Source organism: Helianthus annuus, chromosome 17 (assembly GCF_002127325.2).
Source record: "Helianthus annuus cultivar XRQ/B chromosome 17, HanXRQr2.0-SUNRISE, whole genome shotgun sequence".
NCBI classification, from domain to species: Eukaryota; Viridiplantae; Streptophyta; class Magnoliopsida; order Asterales; family Asteraceae; genus Helianthus; species Helianthus annuus.
Genome location: NC_035449.2, coordinates 160,509,347 through 160,531,823, shown reverse-complemented (window position 1 = coordinate 160,531,823; position 22,477 = coordinate 160,509,347). Strand labels below are relative to the sequence as shown.

General features: G+C 37.0%; 1 protein-coding gene across 1 annotated transcript; it reads right to left on the bottom strand.

The window, feature by feature from the left end:
* Positions 1 to 17,565: 17,565 nt before the first annotated feature.
* Positions 17,566 to 18,990, bottom strand: LOC110921628 (3-ketoacyl-CoA synthase 1). Its single transcript, XM_022165973.2, is given in 1 exon segment — positions 17,566 to 18,990. A coding segment is annotated over 1 exon segment (1,425 nt).
* Positions 18,991 to 22,477: the final 3,487 nt, after the last annotated feature.

Sequence of the window (22,477 nt, the reverse complement as noted above, 5' to 3'; positions counted from 1 at the left end):
CATCTTTCCTTTTCTGAATCTCAACAACTTCAGTCTTAGGCTTCAAATTGGTACACTTTCGTGCAATGTGTCCAACTTGGTTGCATTTGAAGCATGTTCGGGTGTCAACTACCCTACTTGTACCTTCAGACTGAGATTGTGAGGTCTTCTCCTCAAAGAACTCTTTGTTTGATTTTGAAAAGATTTTAGGTTCTTCATCAGAAAGTGAACTCGAACTTGAACTTTTTACAAATACTTTCTTCTCTACAAATTGTTTGTTTTGAACATTCTTTCTTGGATAATTCTTACCCCCTGATAACCATTCGACCATCTGTTTTGATTTTTGTTATTAAAATGCGAAGGTACTACAGGTTTTGTGTAGTAAGATTTATCTTTTTCAAAGTTCATTTTCTTCTTTGTCTGGTTCAAGCTTTTCACCTCAGGCAGATTAATTTCTGTCAATTTGAACACATTTGTCAATTTATCAACATTTACATTCTCCAGTGGAAATTCGAAATCCGAATACAACTTATCCAATCCCAACATCTTGTACATGACAAGATTAGGTTCGTCATTTAAGTTGTTTTTGGTTTTGAGTTTCGGAATGTAATTATTCAAGAAACACTCATCATCTTCATTTGAATCAAACTCCAGAACACTTTCAGCCATGCTTTTAACAATATCAGTCTGAACACTATCATCAGATGATGTTGACGAAAATGTGATATCAATTGACTCTGGAAGTTTTATTTCATTTAAATCTTCTTCACCATTAACCAGCCCAGACTTTTTCTTTGAATAATTGTTTAAAACTGGTGGTGGAACTTGATGATACCCCACCCCTGTTCCATCCGAAAATACATCTTCGCCTGCTTTGTTTTTCCCGATGGGTTTGGGAACAATGTGCTGCAAAACAAAGCTTGCGGAGTTGTAGCTGGTTAATTTCAATTGGATGCGTTCATTTTCAATTTTTGCTTCTTGGAACTGAAGCTTCAATTTAGCAATTTCATCCAATTGTTGATTAATTAACTCTTCTTTCACCCTAAGCACTCCTGACAGTTGAAGATTTTCTTTTGTTGTTTTACCATTTCGTGCATCAGAATCTTTAACCGTTCGTTTAAGCTTCTCAAAATTTTCAGTGATGTGACGGTTTTCATGAATTAGTTTTTCATTTTCTTTCCTAGTTCTTTCTATGTCACTTTTATCACTTTCAATTTTTTCAGTTAACTCTTTTGCTCGATAGTTTGAAGCTTTCAACATTTTATCCCGGTTTAAGATCTGATCTTCAACCTCTCTGACTCTTTTTGTCAGATCTTCAACTTTTTTGTTGTTAAGGTAAGCAATAGTACTACAATCTTTGCAGTTTTTCATGCAATTCTTGCAGTCACTTTCAATTTTAACTTTCTTACCTGACACTTTGTTTGTATCAATCTGACTGACCTGGCTTTTTGACTCATTTCCAGAACTAGAATCTACCTCCAGTTCCTTTGCAGCAAGAACTTTGTCAGCCATCTTCATCAGATTTTCGGCTGTGAGCTCCTGTGATGTATCTATCAACCCATCATCGATCTTCTTTGTCTGCAGCTTCTTTTCTGCCATCTTCATCAGATTTTCTTTCTCTTCCACTTTCTCTTCACCGCCTCCCCACCATTCTTTCTGTCTGGCTTCTTATTTTTCAGCAAATTGCTGAATAAGTGCATCAACACTAATGGAATCAGGATTAACTGCGATATTTCCTTGTGGATCAAGGTAGCATTCTCTGTCGGCATCCCATCTCTTTGCCCTTTTGGCTTCTTTGTACGTGTTGGAGATTCTGCTCATTCTTGTTTGGGCTTTCATTCTTCTGTTCATAAACTTTTCTTCTTCCGTTCTATTGTCTTTAAACGGAACAATCTTTGTTGCTGCAAACGCATAACCAACTGCGTCTTCCTCAGGCAATAGCTCACTCCAGTCATATCCTTCATCATCATGAATGACTGCAAGAGCTCTAGACTTCTCTTTGTCTTCAATCTGCTTCAACCTGGGAGGTTCCGACTTATTCTGATGATAGATTGCTTTCTTGTAGTAATCTTCTCGGAAAGGATTAGCAGAGTCATCAGCATAATCATTTCTGCACTCCCGTTTAAAGTGGCCTTTCTATTTACATTTGAAACATGTCACCTTGGATTTGTCAAAACCCAACTTGGTAGAAGGTCAATAGACTTCCTTCCCGTTATCTCCATGAAACGTTGAGCTCTTCTTACAGCACTGGCCATGCACCACCTTATATCGATCAGTTCCATCTCTTCCGGATCGATTTGATCATAGTCTTCTTTCGTAAGGTTGGTGTTGCCTATCTTCCCAGCCACAAGACTCTCATAAGATTCAAGCACTGAAGCTAAGAAGACCATCTGTTGTTTAGCTGACTCCTCACTGAAATTTTGACCATTTTTCAAATCCACAGTGATATTGCATTGAAATACATTCTTTGATGTTGATTGCTGTTGACTTGAAGTACTAGAAGATGATCCTTGACTTGAAGCATTTGATGACATTCCTCCATGAAAACCACTGTTTAAGCTTTCTTGATTCGTTGGTTGTGAGCTTTCTGCTGTGAAGGCTGTTTTGGGAGACATGGTTTTTGGAATCATGCTCTTTGGATAATACAGTTCCACGTTTTGCTGATATAAAGAGTGATTGACTTTATTTGTTTTCTTGATCTCCAGCTCATGGCTTTCTAATCTTTAAATCAGCAAATCAACCGTTAGCTCTTCTGACTTGATTGTATTCTTGATCATCAATGCAAAGTATTGCCAGTCCATTTCGTCTGGCAAAGAGTCAAACAGCTTGTCGACTAGCTCTTCTTGAGAATATGTGACTCCATGTCTTGCCAATTCCAGCTTTAGATGTCCAAATCGCTCAATCATTTTAGAAACAGACTCATTTTTTAGACATCCGAACAAATCAAATTCTTTTCTCAGTAATTTCTTTTTGTTTTTGATTATTTCAGCAATACCAACACATTTAGTTTTTAATTTTTCCCAAAGATCTTTTGCGTTAGTGTATTCAATCAATGAGATTATGTCTTCTCTCACTGACTGATGTATCAATGCTATGCACTTCTGCTCAGCCATAAAATTTTCTATGTCTTCACTTTCTGTCAAATTTTCAAAGTCTACTCTCCCATTGTTGAAACCGTTCTTCAAACTTTTCCAGCTCGGGTATGCGAAAGCCTTTAACCATTCATCAAATCTTTTGGCCCATCTGTTATACTCTTCGATCGCCATCAGCTTTGGTGGTTTGTTATATGTTCCATACGCGCTTTCTACGCTTAAGGCATCTGACAAAGTCTTCTTTGTACTTGGAGAATTTTCATTCGTTCGGTTTGACGTATCATCTCCAGAATTTCCAGCGAATGCATACATGTCACTAAAAGGATTCATGAATTCATCCATTTTTAAGAACCTGAAACAATTTATCAAATGACTTGTTCGATCGAATAGGATACACTCAATCGGTTAGCTTGTTCTATCGATCGGCTTGTTCGATCGTACGACCTGTTCGATTGGATGTCAAATGAATGTAACAGCAATCAATTACTGTCCGATCGGCTAGCAATATGACGTCAGCAAAAGATATCAAATATCAACAATGTTGTCCGATCGATTAGCTTGTTTGATCGACTAACACTGATGATGTCAGCAACACTATCTGAATGCAATCTAACTGAAATTGTCCGAACGGTTATACTAACAAGTTGATGATGTCAGCAAGTCTAAGAACAGCTAGGTCGTTCGAACGGCTGACATCAGCAAACAAGAACAGTTTTTCATAGTTTCTGATGAATTTGAACAAGTTTTTGGACGAATTTTGTTATAAAAATTTGTAGGATTATACTTCTGATGATTGCGAATCGATCTATAGCAGATTTATCAAATTTTAACCGTAAAATCACTCTCAATTTTAAGTTTTTCCGATTTTATGGTGACAAAATGAAAAATAAAGCTAGATCTGAGTAGAAAGTAGAAGAATCTGTCAAATTTCCGGTGAAATTTGCATCGAATCGGCAGAAATGACAAGTCTCCGGTGAAATTTGTCTTCAAATCAGCAAACACAGCTCGAATTCCGGTGAATTCGTCTCTAAATCAGCAAACACAACTCGAATTCCGGTGAATTCGTCTCCGTGGATCTCGATTCAGCTCCCTGAAAGCTCTGATACCACTTGTTGGTCCCTCGGATTGGATCTCTACTTCGGAAACTTAGTTGAATCGGATATGATTAATGCGCGGAATTCATTGAATCACACAACAGATTTACGAGAACAAACTCAACTCTGAATTACTGTCTGATCTTCTATTGATTGAATATGAAAGTGTACAAGCTCCTTAGAGAGTTCAGACGGACATGAGTTTGCCAGAGAGTGAAAGTATCAAAAGTTACAAATGAGCTGATCGAACAGCTATTTATAGGCACAGTCAGGATAGAGTGAGTGCTGGCCGATCGGCTGGGCTAGCCGATCGGCTGACATTGCTGACCGATCGAACAGCCTATTCGATCGGTTGGGCTGTCCGATCGGCTGGGCTAGCCGATCGGCTGGCATAGTCAACGAAAGTCAGCACTTAATAAAATAACGCGCCATATCCTAACTTGCTTTACAAACATACATACAAACATCAACTACAAATATACAAAACATGACTACATGCTGACGGAAGCTACAGACGTATTGTACTAACAAGTAGTAATATGCAATAAACACGTAGGGGATAACGGTTGCATATATCTGATAAAACCTGAATAGGACATCTATTCAGGATATGTTTCTAAGAGAAGTTTAATAGAAACATGCGTTATTCACGATAATGAATATCAAAACTATAATAGGAATAGTTCATATGAAAATTTGGACGGGGGGTAATTATCCAAGTGGAAAACTCTCAATATAATGCTATTGAGAAAAGTAGCGATCACATTAACAAATGTGATTATATAATAGTTCGATAGAAAAGAAAAACATTTTATATGTTCAAATGTAAAACTAGTAAAACTAATGATTATTGTTTTGCAATTAAATAAGGTTTTACTAAATGAAATCAGAGATATGAAATAAATAGAGGCATTACTTACATAGGGTGTGATGTGAAAGCTATAAAAAGGTCATGTGTATCATGTGCTGATCGCTTACTCTGGCCAAGTAAGTAGTGACATATGATACCATGAGCTTCTTGTAGTGGACACATTTACGTCCGATGTAGTAAGGGCGTGGTGAATGGGACTAACTTAAAAGGTACCCAAATAAATCAAATAAGCAAGATGTTTGATAATAAACGTAGACGCAAGTCGGGTGACGGAAGCGTATTACGTTTAGAATGAAGAGCCCGAGAGAAGGGACAAGGATCAAAGTAAAAGAAAATACATACCAATCAATAGGAATGCTAAGGCATAAGGATAAAATTTTGATTGTCATAAGTGATGAATTCTCACACAAACAAATCAAACAAATTTAATAATGGGTGACGCTTGCTAATGTAAGTAAGCGCAAATCGAATAAATAAAAGCGCGAAATATTAAGACAAAAGAACACGGTAATGGGTTGTAAAGGAGTATAAGTGTAAACCGAATAACAACAAGTGGAAAACAAACCGACGCGTAATGACGTAAGAAGTCATAGAGTCGGAAGGGTAGTTTAAAATGGTAACGGGTGTAGCCGTAGCCGTAGACTACGGTGATGGTCCATAGAATTCAAAAAAAAAGGGAACGAATTCTAAGCTTAAAAAGGGTGTGTTGACACCGAAAGTATATTTTTAGAACGTCATGAATAAAAGATGATCTATGGGATCATCATAACCTACGGGATTAAACGTGGTGATAAGGTCTACGGAACAAAAAAAAAAAAAAAAAAAACCCTCGGGTCACGAATAGAAAGAAACGAACTGAAGGGGTTTTACCTTGGAAGGCGGAAATCTAAGGAAAAAGCCTGTGAGGCTATGTGAAAGAACCTACGGGTCAATAGCGTAAAGCGAGGGAACTTGTTACGATTCCCCGTGTAAAAACGAGAACGGAAAGGAATAAATTATTGGTTGCCAATTTCCTTGATGTGAGTAAATTGATATAAGCTAAAGAGAAAAACGTTAAACTAAAATTCAGTTTTAGTAAGAAACAACGTTTTAACAAATATGAATACTATGAGACGAACTTGGGGATAGTTAATATTAAAGGATATAGGTTTTAACACCGATAGGCGTGAAACGATACATTTGAAAGAAAGATTTTCGACAATGAAAAGTCGACATAAACTTAAACAAGATATGATGTGATTACGGTCACTAAAAGTGTCATAGAATTTAACCACGTTGTAACGTGAGTTACGAGATATAAAATCAGAAATACGCAAAAGGCCGGGATGGCAATATGATATACCCGAGTAACGGAGTATAAAATGACGGCGACAAATCAGTCTAGCCAGTAAAATCCATTCGAAGTCAAAAAAGTGTTATGACTTACGCAAGGCGCTTGTCAATATAAAATTAGCTAGAAGTAAAAATGCTGAATAATAAATACTACTGAGTAATCAGATGACAACTCGGTCAAATAAGTGACCAGAATAAGAAATGCAAGCTGAAGGTAATGGCCTATGAAGCCTTACACGTGAAAGGCGCTTATGCCTTAAAACTAAAAACACAATACCATACTTTTTGGTAAGATTATTATATGCGAGTAATGCTCAAGTGATCACCGAAAACTAATGTTCAGATGATCTAAACTAATAAAGTACGTGAGAAAGGTTTCGGGGACGAAACCTCTTTAAGGGGGGTAGACTTGTAACACCCCGAAAACGGGTTTGGTAATCAAACCACGTTAATATTTATGAACGAGTAAAGTACCGTTAGTGGTGAAGTTAACCCGGTAAATATTAAGGATTAAATAAAGAAACCTAATATAAAATAAAAAGGAAGAGTTAATAGCCAAAATGGTCCCTGAGGTTTGCTCACTTTTGCCACTTTAGTCCAAAATCCAAATTTTTTAAATCTGGGTCCCTGAGGTTTGCATTTTGTTGCCATTTTAGTCCAAATTTCAAAAAAGTCTAATTTTGTCAGATTTCTTACTGAATTTTGTCTTCTTCCTCATTTCTCATCAGGGCAAAATTGTCATTATACATTATTATAAACTGATTAATATTAATAAAAATGAAAAAAAGCCTCAAACAACTTTAAAAACCCTAATCAATTCTATCTTTCACTCTCACCTTCCCCCGTCATCTTCTTCCTCAGACCTGCATCAACAATGGTGGTATGCACATGTGGAGCTCCGACGCAGCTTCGCACATCATGGACCACACAAAACCCAGGTCATCGATTCCATCGTTGCAACAAACCTAAGCCAGTAAGTCGATTAAACTCCGATCCCCAATTTAATCTAAACCTAACCCTAAAATTGTTGATGTTCAATATAGGGGCAAAGTTGCGGTTTCGTTGCTTGGGCTGAGCCACCGATGATTCAGAACCCTGTTGTGATGATTCCTGGGCTGTTGGACACCAGGAATCATCACAGCAGGGTTCTGAATCATCGGTGGTCTATGATGTGTGAAGCTGCGTCAGAGTTCCACATGTGCATACCACCATTGTTGATGCAAGTCTGAGGAAGAAGATGATGGGGGAAGGTGAGAGTGAAAGACAGAATTGATTAGGTTTTTTAAAGTTGTTTGAGGCTTTTTTTTTTCATTTTTATTAATATAAATCAGTTTATAATAATGTATAATGACAATTTTGCCCTTATGAGAAATGAGGAAGAAGACAAAATTCAGTAAGAAATCTGACAAAATTAGACTTTTTTGAAATTTGGATTAAAATGGCAACAAAATGCAAACCTCAGGGACCCAGATTTAAAAAATTTGGATTTTGAACTAAAGTGGCAAAAGTGAGCAAACCTCAGGGACTATTTTGGCTATTAACTCAAAAAGGAATAAAGGCTGTTGAGGAAACAAAGTATATATATAAGGCCCGAGTTAACGGGACTTAAAATAAAACGGGTTATAATTTCTCGAACCCATTAAAATAACTAGGAATAAAAATAACCTAGTTAGAAAGAAGCCTTGTAGTAACATGCTAGAAGGTTAAAAACACCTAAAATAAGAACCTAATAATAGTTTGGGGACCAAAGGTGTTAAGTTTGAAACTATTATTATTAAAACAAAATTTAAAACACCAAACTTGTGTCTGGTTCGATCAAGAACACAGGAGGCGACCAAACATCCTCCACCAAACCCTAGTTCATGCAAATTGTCCAAATTGAAGGCCAAATTCTGTTTCAAAACGAAATCCGTGCACGAAATAGTGATCTCCACTGAAAAAGGAGTCATAAGGTATGTGAATTTCATGAGAAATCTCTAGTTGAATTTCTGGGTGATCTTAGAAAATTCGAAATTGATGGTTGCATGTTTGTTATATGGATAGAATAGGAACATAGTAGTGTCTAGGAGTAAACCCTAGACAAGTATATGTTGAAATCATGCTTAGCTCAAGTTTTTGTTGATACTAAATTCATGTATGAGATGTTTTTAGGGTTTTGATTGCAAAAAAATAGTGTTATGATGTCAAGAACAAGCTTAACTTGAAAGCTGAATTCAAACGATTCTTGATCAGAATTTACAGCCGATTTGTATTGGCTGTAACCTGGACAAAACCTGAGAAAATCATGTGTTTCTTGAGTCTAAAATGTAATTTCAGGAAATATCTTTAAAACCCCACTGGAATCGCATTTTTTCGACGAAAATTGAGCGTTTTATGAATTTTTTCGTATCAAAGGTTCAAGCTGCGTTTTCTGGCAGAATTTGCAGCCCATTACGAATGTCATAACTCAATTTAGGAATTGAGTTATGATCTCAAATTCTTACTGTAGAAAGTTTTAAGTTATTAAAAGAATCGTCAATTGGAATTTCATCAATCGGATAAACGAGGAATTTTAAATGAATTTTTCCGTAAGCTGCAGTCAGAAGTGACGAATCTGATTGCAGCTTAGTAAATGAATTTTTACGAGTTTTTGGTAAAGAGTTAGATCTTGAAATTTTGACAGGTTAAACAGGTCACCAAAAACAGCCTATTTTTTGGTGATATGAACTTACCTAATTGATGCTAATCTTGGCTAAATGACAAGTTATAAACTAGTTGAATATATGGCATGCTTTGATTGATAAGTGTGTAAAAAAAGGGGGGGTCCATAGGGTGATGGCCATTGTATAGAATGACCAATCTAACCATCTTATGGATGTTGTGATATAGTTTGACTCTAAACAAGCTAGGTGGGGGATTGGAGAGGAACGGGTCAAACGGATCATGGATGCGAAGAATGTTTGCGCGGACGCGAGGTAAGTAAATCTTACACCGTTTCTTGTAGAATGTGTATTTAATCTATAAGTTATAAATGCGATAAATATAAGGTTTGAAATATGGTTCCGACGCAAAACGATACGGGTCGGAATAAAAGTAAATGATAAAAACCTTGGTTAATGGTAAAATGGGGCGAAATGGTAAAGTAGCTATGAAAGGACTTAGATATAATGAGTTTTTGGAACGACTACTTTATAAGTAAGCCCAAAAAAATAAAAAGGGTAAGACGATAATTTAGTCAAGTTTAAATGGTTCAAAGTTAAAGTTTAAAACGACACCAAGTGGCATAAGCCATGTTGGGTAAATGTGTAAGAAACGGATTTAAGATACCTAACTAATTGGTGAAGAATCCGAAATGAATTACTTAACGGAATGGTAAATAAATGCCATTCATATATAAGCACAAAATGTTTGGTTGTTAGACCAAACGGGTCAAATGGTAAGTTGATATCATTTGAAAATTTATGACTAATAATGTTTGTCGAGTCTTAAGCCTCAGGATAAAACGATTTGAGAATTAGCGATGCGAGGAATTAACCATTTATTTGATACAAGGTATTAGAACGGGTCAATATGTTGATCCGAACCAGGTACGCATATTTGAGTTATAGATAAGTATACAGTAGATTGTGCATAACAAAGGGGAAAGATTTAAACTTAAAAGGTTTAAATCTTCGAAATAGGTCAAAAGAATTATGCGCATAGATTGGGTACTACCCGCGTAATTCATAAAAGTTACAAACCCGAATTAAAGATTTTGAGATAAACATGTTGATGTATGCTTAATGGTTAATTAGAAACAAGTTTGTGGTTTAAAAACTTGAACGGCTCAAAAGTCTTAAAGAAATAAATTTTAAAGCCAAGGGCTCGAAGCCTATTAATTTGTGAATTCAGATGTTAAGTTTGAAAGCTACCGTAAGTTACGGTAGCTACCGTAACTTACGATAGCGAATAAATTGTTACGGCAGTTTTCTACTGCCTTACGGCAAACCAGTTTTGCCCAGTGGCTACCATAACTTATGGTGGCTACCGTAAGTTACGGTAGAGCCCAGTCACTTTTGCTGAATTTTGCATATCTTAGTTAATCGAATCCGATTTTGAGCATAGTTTCGATTACGGCACGCGACGGGTGTAAAACCTGCAAATCCTTGTTATTTTAATTGTATGGCTCATGGGACTTGTATTAACTTGTAAGTAAACTATCAAAACTAACTTTTATGTTGGTTTTGATTCTAGGTGAATGTTATATGCTTCCGGAAGAAGATCAAGCCACGAGCAAGAACCGAACACACCTCTCAACGAAGCTTCCCCGCATTCGATCTTGTTTTGTTTTAATACAAGTGGATTATGTAAACACTTTTAACGATGTTTTTGGATGTTGTAAACATGTTTAAATACTTATGATGTAAAAGTTTTTGTTAATTGGCATTTTTAATATAAAATGCTTACTTTAATGTTATGTAAATGTTAATTATTATTATGGATGTTACAGCATTTGACGAAGCTACCGCCCGATCACAAAGCTATCGGGATGAAGTGGGTCTTTAAATTAAAATGGGATGCGAAAGGCGATATTATAAAACATAAGGCAAGTTAGTTGCGAAAGGTTACATACAACAACATGGTGTAGACTTCGATGAAGTCTTCGCACCCATAGCAAGGATGGAAACAGTTCGTTTGATCCTTGCATTGGCGGCTCGAGAAGGGTGGAAGGTCCACCACTTAGATGTCAAATTGGCTTTTCTTCACGGAGTGTTAAACGAAGAAGTCTATGTAGTACAACCTGAAGGTTTCGTAAAAAAAGGGGAAGGAAAATTTAGTGTATCGGCTAGATAAGGCGTTGTATGGTTTGAAACAAGCACCCCGAGCTTGGAACCATAAGTTGGATCAAACCTTGAAAGAAATTGGTTTCCTAAAGTGTCCGTATGAGGCTGCCGTTTACAAGCAAATAAACAAAAATGGGTTATTAATAGTGGCGATTTATGTTGACGATTTATTAGTCACATGTACAAATCTTAAATTGATAGAAGACTTCACTAACCAAATGGAGTCTAAATTCGAAATGTCAAATCTTGGGCTACTGTCATATTATTTACGCATTGAAGTCAATCAAGGTGAACATGGTACAACTTTGAAACAATCTGCATATGCTAAAAGGTACTAGAAATAGGTGGTATGAAGGATTGCAATGCCAGTAAGTATCCAATGGAACCTAAATTAGTTATAACCAAGGAAGGGACTGGTGCAGATGTGAACGAATCATATTATCGGAGACTAGTCGGTTGTCTTCGCTACTTAACTCATACGAGACCGGATCTAAACTATTCGGTTGGATTAGTGAGTCGGTTCATGGCGTCACCGAAAGAAGATCACCTACAAGCAATTAAACATACCTTACGGTATGTGAAGGGAACCGTAGATTATGGGATTCGTTATTGCAAGAAAGGAGAAAAAGAATTAGTTGGTTATAGCGACAGTAGTCACGCTACTAATCGCAACGATGGAAAAGTACAACCGGTGTGGTTTTCTTTCTCGGAACTGGACCAGTTGCTTGGGCTAGTAAAATACAACAAATGGTTGCGTTATCGTCCTGTGAGGCAGAATTTATGGCTGCTACGGAAACCGCGTGTCAAGCGATATGGTTGCAAAATTTATTGAACGAGTTAACCGGTTGGGAAGTAAACAAAGTGAAACTGAAGGTCGATAACAAATCTGAGATTGAGCTCATGAAAAATCCCGTATTCCATGGCAGGAGTAAACATATAAACACTCGTTATCATTTTATAAGAGAGTGTGTTGAAAAGGAGTTGATTGAAATTGAGCATGTCAGCGGAGAAGAGCAAAGAGCCGACATCCTTACCAAGGCATTACCGAGGCTGAAGTTTGAAGAGATGAGAAATCCTTTGAGCATCGAAGATTCGTCGGAACCGGGTAAAAAATTAGGGGGGGGGTGATTGTTGGCCCTTTATAATTGTTTGGCCTGGTATACAAAGTTACGTACAATTAATTGGTTTGGGCTGCAAGCAATGTGGGAGTCAAGATTGGTGTCAGCTAGGCTGCTAGGCTACTGGATGATTTAGATTCAAAAGTTGAATTTATCTTTAAAACTTATTTTATTGTTTATCTAGTTAGATTTCCTTTCCTAAGTCAAACAGGTTAGTTTTTCTTTTTGTTCAAATTTGTTTCAAGTATTTAAACAAGAGTCTGTAAGTTTTTTTTTGAATCATTGGAAATGAAATTTAAAAAGAATCGTGATAGTTCATCACAAATACCATGTTCGTTTTCTTCTTTCGATCCAATTGAATCGTTCAGATATTGGGCAATGATGGTGACAAACCCATTGAAGGGGGTTTGATCCTGAGTCGCACCCCGGTTTTCATCCGGCTGTTACTTCAGCGAGGCATCTCGTGTGGAGGTAGTACGGTTTCTGGGGGAACGCCGTAACCAAGTCTGACCAACCCAGCGTGGGTCCGGTTAAGACAACGTAGTCTGGGCAGATCTTGGCTAGGGCCGCCGTTTAGGTGGTGTGATATTGGGTCACCCAAAAAGAAAGTTACCGTTCAAAAAAATTCTATATGGTTTGTGAAGGGTTAGTGTTTAGTGTACATATATTTTTGTGTATTGTGTATATAGAGTTGATATAGAGTATTGGGGTTTTCATATATACATAAACCTGGTTAAAACATTCGGAATTTTCATATGTGTATTGTGTTTATGGAGTTTTCATATATACACAAACCTGGTTAAGAGCATTCACATCCAATCCACTAAAAATATACATACATTCCACTAAAAAACAACTCCTATATCAATATATTTCCACTAAAAACAAATACTTTTTCTCTCTCCTTTTCAGTATATATTACATTTTCTTTCTCCTCCACTCACAACCACTTTCAATATATATTAAAAAAGTATAGGGGGTGAACAGTGTCCCCCCAAATATACAGATGAACAGTAACATTTTCTCTCTCTTCCACTCACAACCACTTTTTATACTTCTTATATTTTAAAAACCCCTCACGCAGATTTTGGTGGTTTGGATGAGAATGCTCTAAGACATTAAGGAGAGTGGAATATCTCTACTTCACTAAAGAGTACTTAAATTAATAGATTTCTTTAAACAAACGAGTAAAAAGGTCCTTTGGAACTTGGTATTAAAGATTAAATCTGTGGCTAAAAACGTTTAAAAAAAAAAGCAAATACAATATATTCATTCCATACAGCGACTTTGTGAAGGTATGGGTTCCAAACAGCGACATTCAGCAACAATTGCACAATTTGTAGGACATGTGTAGCTTTTGCAAAAATTTGGAAGAAAGTCGTTGTTTCAAACGACTTACCTATCTATCTTCACTCAAAATATTTCAGGGCTCCTAGAAGCACTCTTTTCTGGTTCAAAACACCTACTCTTTTCCGCTTCAACGGAACGTGATCTCCGGACCCAATGCATCCAACTTCAGTGCAAAGGTATTCGATTTTCAAGTTTTTTTTTTTGTTTTTGTTTTATTACACTGAATGTTACTTATGATTGTTCTATTTCTCGGAATAGAAGGGAACACCAAAAGAATTCAGGCCTTTGTTTGATTACACTCAGCATTCATACTTTAGATATCCTTTACTTCTATGGTGGTTTGTTCTCTTTTTTTGTGTCTTTGATGCGGATTATACCAAAGTAATTGATGATAATCAATGACTATACCAATGATTATGAATCATGAATATTCATGATGATTGGTCTTCAAGTATTCCTTCCAAATGCATGAAAAAAACCCTTTTTTGAAACGTTACCTCTATGCGGATTTTTTTGAAAAGTTACCCCTATACGGGGTGTTTTAGTGTTTTGCGGGAAGATCAAGCTCACGGCTCAGGAAAGATCAAGAAGATTAACCTTATTGTCGAAACATAAGCCCAAACTAATCACCAGATTAGTTCTGTGTTTCTTCAGATCTGTTGTTCTTTCTTTTGATATGGGTCAGTTAACCATATAAGTAAAAAAAAAAAGAATTAAAACTCAACAGCCAATATATGAAATGAGATTTCCAGTGTTGCAATAAATTTTTTCACGTATAAAAGCATGTTTTTATATGTTGATTCATATCGCATTAAGGCGTCTTCAGAGGATTCATCTGAAACCTCAGAAGGGGGAAGTATTCTTGGTCTTGAAGGAAGAAGTTAGCCACTATTTAATCTTCTTGAAAACTCAAATTTTTTACCAACATTTTCTAAAATTTTACACTTGATTATATTATATAGTGGGATGCAATTGGAAACAAGCCCATGGTTGTTATATATGGTGGAGGAGCAACTCTTGGTCTATGGTTATATCTTCTACAGTTGTTCAAGTAATCAATTGAGTTCCTGTGGTAAATGAACCTACATCAAAAAAATATAAAAAAAAATTACTAAAAAAGTCTCCACAATCTGTTACACCCCCAAAATCCACTATGCGGAGTATCACCGCTTGAAGGCGTGATATGATCAGGATCGAGCCACCAATCATATTGAACAACGTAATAAGTAAATAAAATCGACCACAATATAATTGGTGACGAAATATAGTTAACTAAGTTCAAATTAAACAGCGGAAGCATTAAAAGTAAAACCCCAAAAACATAAGTCCACAGTTTATAAGTTTAAAGTCCAAAGCGTGAGTTTAATAAGTTCATAAGGACTTCAATATTAAACACGGAACATAACAGTCCGTATCCCACAACGACTCCTTCCTCGTGCAAGCTCCAAGCATTTAACGACCTGTAAGGCATGTAACAACGAGTCAACAACAAAGTTGAGTGAGTTCACGGTTGGTTGATTAGTTTTAAGTTGTTTCTGAAAACGTGATTTGTCTTTCGTTGGCGTAATTGCCGTGGGGGTTACCCCGTAGTTGAAAGCATGATTAACCAGTTCATTCTTTATTACCCAAACCATATCCATGATCAGTGGGGGCTTCCCATGTGAACTACTAGACGGTATGATATCGACTACTAACGAAAGTAAGTTGTGCCCTAAGTCAATGTCTATCAGCATTGACCCTTTGCCTTAGTCCATTAGTACACTCTCGTTCGGACGACACGGTGTGAGGTTTGTTAAACCTAATAGCGCTATTAACTAATGACCCGCTCGCCATCGGCCTCGGCGATTAAGTCGATATAAAATGAGGGACTTATGATAGAGTTTTGTCTAGTAAGTTTTAAGGTTGTTGTCCTACCCGAGGAGGACGAACGTATGTAGTTCTCCCAAAGAGAATACGCAAGATTTATATTGGCATCCTACCCAAGGAGGATGGCCGTACATATCCTACCTAAGTAAGATATGTAGATTCCGTTTTAATTCTTTAACCCATTCCCAAACCACCGGGAATCCCATGCCTTAGAAAGTGTGTGAACTCACCTTGGTTTGCTCGGTTAGATTCTCAAATATAGCTAATAGTCAAAGTCGGTCAATCACGTCCTAGTAGGATTACCACTTAGTTTATTAGTGACTTCAAATAAGCACAAAATTCCTACACGCATCTAACACATAACATGCATCACTTTTAACGGTTTATGCCCATATAAGCTTCCCATCTATTCCCCACTCATAAACAAACATACGACATTGCACATAACACTTTTATCGACACATAACATGTTAGATCATTCACGGATAACATACTTGACATTTAGACACGCAAATTACTACTTATGTCTTTTCAACTTAAATATCCAAAACTGGGCTGTTTTCGAGCATTTTAATAAAATAGTTATCTTATTTCAAAAATTCCAAACTTTTTACAGAAGGTGCTAAACGATCCAAATATTATTGTGTAAAAATCTCGGGATCTAATTCATCACTAATATTTTATTAAAAATCATTTTCCGGACTGCACTCAGATTTATCTTTTTCTGACTGCAGTCTACGGAATAATTCATTAAAAATTCATTTTAAGTCGGATTGACGAAATTCTAGTGGGATAATTACTATGACATCAGTGTCTATCTACTGTACAAATTTCATGGGCTGATTCGACACAGAACTCGAGTTTATGACCAAAAACATATCGCCCATTTTCTGCAGTAAAAAGTCAGCTTTAGTTGCTGTTACAAAACGGGTCTTTAAAAATAGTAAACGAAGTCCAAAAATTATGATTCCAGTGCCATTAGAACCGTATTTCATAATACATAAACCTAGGCTTCAGAAAATACATTTTTCGTTAAGTTACAGTCCTGTTACAGCCGACTGAAGTTGGCTGTAAAAGCCAAACAGCCTACTGTTTTAGCTTTTATCTTTTTAACTTGTGTTCGATTGATTCCGTTAACATGTTTAGTGACCGCAACAACATCAAACATCAATATTACAAGTAAATCAGCAAGTAATCAGTAACATAATCAAGACAACTTCAGTTTATCATCACTTCATTATGTTTCAACAATATTTCATTACAAGTTAGTTTATATGTAAGACTTTGTTCATGGTTCTTTAGTGTTCATGGATTTTCATCATCAAACAACTATTAACCACTCTAATAACATGAAAACTGAACGGATCTAAGTTCTTACCACTAGTTCAAGACTAGGGAGGTTTGAGTGAAGAAATGTGGTGGTTAATAGCGAATGGAGAAGGTCCTTCCACTTCTGAGAGCACCGAGCTTCGTTGTATGACCCGTAGCACCTTTGAGTGTATGTAAAATGACTTGGATGGAAGTTGATGGTGGGGGTAGTATGGTGATAGGGGGCAGCCGAAACTCAAGGAGGATGAAGGAGAAGGCTTGCAAGTGTTTTGTGGAATGAAAATGAAGTTTACTAGTGTACTAATTTATAGACCAACTTTCTTGTTTACCCATCATGTATTGTGCTTAATTATCCAACAACATTTGTAATTTAATATTCAAAAGAAATGGGGCATGTATTCCGTACAATTTATTATTGATAATTAAAGTGTTTGACGACTGTGTGGGATTACTTAACTGCTCTCTGATTTCTGTGTTATATTTACATGCGCTTGTTAACACACTAGTAATGTACAGAAAAGTTACTAAATAGTCCGTTATGCTTTCCTGAGTGTTGAAAATTAAAAACGTTATAGTGAATGCTCTTAGTGTATATATATGGATTATATCATTTTTATTATTCAAGTTGAGTAATACGCGAGTTCCTTTTAACTTAAACTAGTTATCTAATAAACAAGTACATTAATATGATATCAAAATCCAAATTATTATATTTTGTATTTATTGGTAACCTTAATTAACAGGGACCTTGACCGGGTACCCACCAATGCAGTCAGACCATGCTTCCCCCATGAAGCCACCTGGTGGAATAGTCTTTAAAGCGGTCCAAACCAAACTGTTACACTTGAAACCCGACCCGAATGCAATCTGCCAAACACGATCCCCTTTCGAAACTCGACCTTAAGCCTCCATGTAACCCAACTCATACCAACAGGAACTGCTTGACGTGTTGCCAAACCGGTGCAACGTCATCCTCGATGGCTCCATATCCTGGTCCGTTAGATTCAAACTCTTCTGAAGCTCATTCAGCACTGCCTTACCGCCAGCGTGTACACAAAAATGCTCGAAAGCAAGCTTAAAATTGGGTATGTATGGCTTCACTTTCATCCTCAGCATCTTCTTTTTCACAAGTGTAATAAAAAATAAAAATTGCTCAGAAAACGGTAACACTAATGGTCCTAAAGTTGTTATATTTGTCTTTAGGGCGTCTCCAGCAACTCTCATTAGTTCCCGCGAAAGTGAAACTCCGATAATACCCTTGTCGTCTTCTCTCTGCTGCACGCTGTTGTAGCATTCATCATCAGATGCTTTATTCGTTCTAATCATATGGGCTAACACGTATTTGGAACGTGCTCGATCACTATACTTGTTGGAGAGGATTATTGCAGCACCACCCATCCGGAAAAGGCAGTTTCCTAATATCATGGAACGATTATTTCCCAAGTACCAGTAGAGGGACATGGCTTCAATGCTCAAAACAACAGCGTACGTGTCGTGGTGAGTATGGAGAAGAGTTTGAGCTAAGCTGATAGAAATAAGACCCGCACTGCAGCCCATTCCACTCAGGTTGTATGTCATGATATTAGGTTTGAGCTTGTAATGGTTAACGATCATGGAGGTTAGAGACGGGTTAGGGTTGAATCCGCTGCAGTTCACTATCAAAATACCAATATGTTGTGGTGTGATTCCCGTCTTTTGAAACAAAGAGTCTAAGGCACCATACATGACCATCTTGGCCTCGGCCATGGTTGCCTCCCAATTTAGTTGTGGGGGCTGAGCCGCAGGCCCTGGTGGGACGTATGTCTCGTCCTCTAAACCGGAACTAGTCATGACGCGTTCTTGAAAATACATTGTATCTTGATTGAACACCCCCATCTTTCGTGACCCTTCCAAGATGCTTTCAATGGACCTTTTAAGGCGGTCATCAGGTTTGAAGCAAGTGAAGGCGACAAGATAGGTGGGTCTTGAACGTTTTGCTAAGTAAACTCGCGAGACTATAAGGAGAGTGGTGGTGATCCATAAATGGTGGAGTTTGAAGTGAAGGAGATGAATGAGGAGTAGATATAAAGATGCATGGCTTAGTTTTATGGATTTGAGGTCTAAATCTTGTAAGAAACCAATTAGTTTTTGATGGAATTTGATCGTAAGTCCAGCCATTAAGAGATCAAAGATTAAAAATGTGAGTTGCAATGAAGGGAAAGAGTTCATTTATTAAGAAAAAGAGAATCAGAATCAACTTTGGATGGGAGAAAGAAAGGTATTGAACAATTATTAACTAATTACACAATTAATAATTAATCAAGGAGATGGGTAGGGGCTATTAAATGATGCTGATGTTGAAATCTATATTGTAACTTTTAAAATTGGAGTTCCCAACTTCGGGTTGGTTTACTTTTGGTCCCATCTATTTCCTTGGCATACAAAGTTAGAAAACATCATATATATATATATATATATATATACTTCTCAATATTGTTAATTATATTTATATGTGATGCTAATATATAAAGGCATTTTGACTCTTTAAAAACATACACCATATTCTTTATCCAGTCTTCACCATTTGCTTGCGTTTTTATCGTCCCAATTACTACCTCATCTATACCGTCTTTCGACAGCCAAGAGTTATATAGCCTAAAAGGAGGCGGCCCATAGTCCTTTGTTACACAAGTCAGTAATAAAGGATTGTGATCCGAAAAACCTCTAGGTAATGCCTCAAGCTTTGCAAACGGCCATTTATTCATAAATGCATCACAAACAAACACTCGATCGATCTTACTCATGCTAGATCCATTTTCGGTCATGAATGTGAATCTAGAACCCAACATTTGATACTCCAATAAACCTGCTTCTGCATTGAAACCGTTAAAAACCAAAGCATTATTTGCATCAAACTTCGAATTCATTCTGTCCTCTTCTATTCTTACTTCAGTATAGTCCCCGGCTATTATCCATATACCTTCACCATGGTTTTTGATTCTGCTCAAGTCCGTCCAAACATTTCGTTTTTTCATCATGTCGTTTGGTGCATACACATTTACAAGATTCACTCTATCCTCCATCCCTTCTATGAAACCCGAAACCACTATAAAATGCTCAAATCTAAACGATTCTTCTTTTATAAACGTCTGAGGATCCCAAACAGTTAGTAACCCCCCTGATCGCCCCTGAGCATCTACTGTTTCTATTTCCAACTCTGTATCTGACCAAAATTTTCTGCCTAAATTTTCCGTTATTCCCGTAATTTGTGTTTCCTGAATAAACAAAACATTCACCTTGTGTTCCTTGATTATTTTTTTTTACCCACACTGCCTTTTCCTCCCCCCCTGCTCCCCTGATATTTAGTGACAAAAATTCATTTTTGCAGGTTCGTCTCCCTTTCCTCCTCCACAATTTCTCTTATCTGACTAGTAAAATTACTAACCTTTATCTTTAGTGCCTCCCCTACTTTAATTGTTTCTTCAGTCTCTTTTGCGATTTCTTTCTCCCAATCCGACTCAGCTCCATCGTTTCCTTCAATCCTGCTTTGTAAGCTATTTGCTTCTCTATTTGAAGTCTCACTGTTGTTCATACACCTTGTTTCACTTCTATTCTTGACCTCTTTTCTACCGTCGTTTCTTTTTTCTGGAAAGATGTAGTCGTCTCTTCTTTGTTTTTTTTGTGTTTGATCCCATTTTGCCCCATTTTTTCCTTTTTGTTGCTTTCGTCGTAGGGTTTGTATTCCAAATGATGTCATCCAATCCAAACGGATCCAAAGGGTCCGGTACCTTCACATTAAGATCTGGTAGGGTCACATTTTCTGTCCAAACCTTTCGGGCCCACATGTCTTGTTTTATTTTATCAATCTTGCTCTTCCTCCTCGGCCCAGCTCCTTTGATTCTTTCAGGTGTTTGGGCCTCAAATGTACTATTGCTGCTTGGCCCATTCTTCCAACTATATGCCTTATCTGTATCTAGGTTATTCAATTTAGGATTTTCTCTTTCCTCATGTTCTCCTTGCACCTCTTGTGTATTTTCTTGGGAACCGAAGAGTTCTTCCCAATTCCCACCAAAGACATAATTTCGATCCTCTTCGTTTTCCTCTATTCTATTTTCTTTTTTGTCGTTTTGACTTCCCGTCCCTTCATCTTCCTTTCTTCCGATTTTGCCCTCTGTCGTGTACTGAGCTTCTGCCGGTATCTGTTCAGTCATCGGATTACTCACCGAAGATTGTTCCTTCATCAGGGTGTCTTGTTTCTCTGGTTCCACCTTGTTCTCTACTGGGTTTATCAGCAAAAACCTGCCTGGAATGAATTCTGGAGCCCAAATCCCTGATATTTCCGAAATCCATACCTTGAACTCTTAATCCCTATACCTTACTTTGAATTCATCATTTGATTACTTTGAAAACATTGATTACCTTATTTTATAGTGTACTTTGATTACTTTTAGTTGATTGGACCAATTAATATCGATCAATTATGGACTTTAATATCAATCACGTGAACTAAACTGACACATCATGCTATAGCCGAGATTTTTATTAAATCCAATTGTGGTTTTCCTTTGATTTTAGCAAGTTGACTAATGAGCCAACAAATGCTTTTAATTGGACCGATATTTTGGTTGTAAAAATATGATAGGGCCGATTATTTAAAGGCTATTAATATTCACTTAATCAAATATGAATATGACCAACAACTCTATTAATTCGATTATATCATTGGGCCGCAACTTTTAAAGATTACATCAATTCCCAAACAATTTGTTTTAATGACCGACAAACATTAATTCTCTTCAAATGCTAATAGGGCCAATTTTAATATGAAAATGATATTGATTGGGCCGATAAAATCAGATCACATGCATAAGACTGAACGTAGTGGGGGCGCTTTCCCCCTTCATGGCGCCACCAAAACGCCGGGAACACCAAAACCTTGGGCGCTATATTTGAAAAATGGGGGTGTGGCGTGATATATATCGCGGCGCCATGTGTGTTTGTTTGAATTTTTTTTTAATTTTCTGGGGTTAAAAGATTGGTGGGGAGAAGAAGATCATCATCACCATTTTTTCCGGTGAACTTGGTTGCCGGAGAAGAAGGCCCTGCATTTTACAGTTTGGTCCCTGCATTTTTTTTGTTTTTCTCTTATTTTGTTTTAAAGTTTTACACTTTGGTCCCTGCATTTTTTATGTTACTGTCATGGCTTTTTTTAAGTTTAATGTTTTTTTATTTTTTTTATTTTGGTGTAATGTTTTTTTAATTTAATGAAATGAATTTTAATTTTATAAAGTTAGAAAATAATTATTAAAAAATAGAAATTAATAATTGAGTAATGATTAGGCAGGGGGTTTATGACTACGGGCTTAAAATGCATAACGCCCCATAACGCCCACCCGCACACGTGGCGCGCCACGTGTCGCATAACGCCCACAAAGGGGCGTTATGACTACACATGGCCTAAGGTTTAAAAACCGACAACACTCTTATCAAATTAGATTATAATGATGGCCGACAATGACTTTAATGAGTGATGATTGTGAGTGGGCTGTTGGAGCGAAACCAGCTTTTGCTCAGAAAAGCGAAATCAAATGTTCAAATAAGCGAAACTAGTTAATGACCGGATGAACGAAACCACTTAATGTCTATATGAGCGGAACCAGATTGT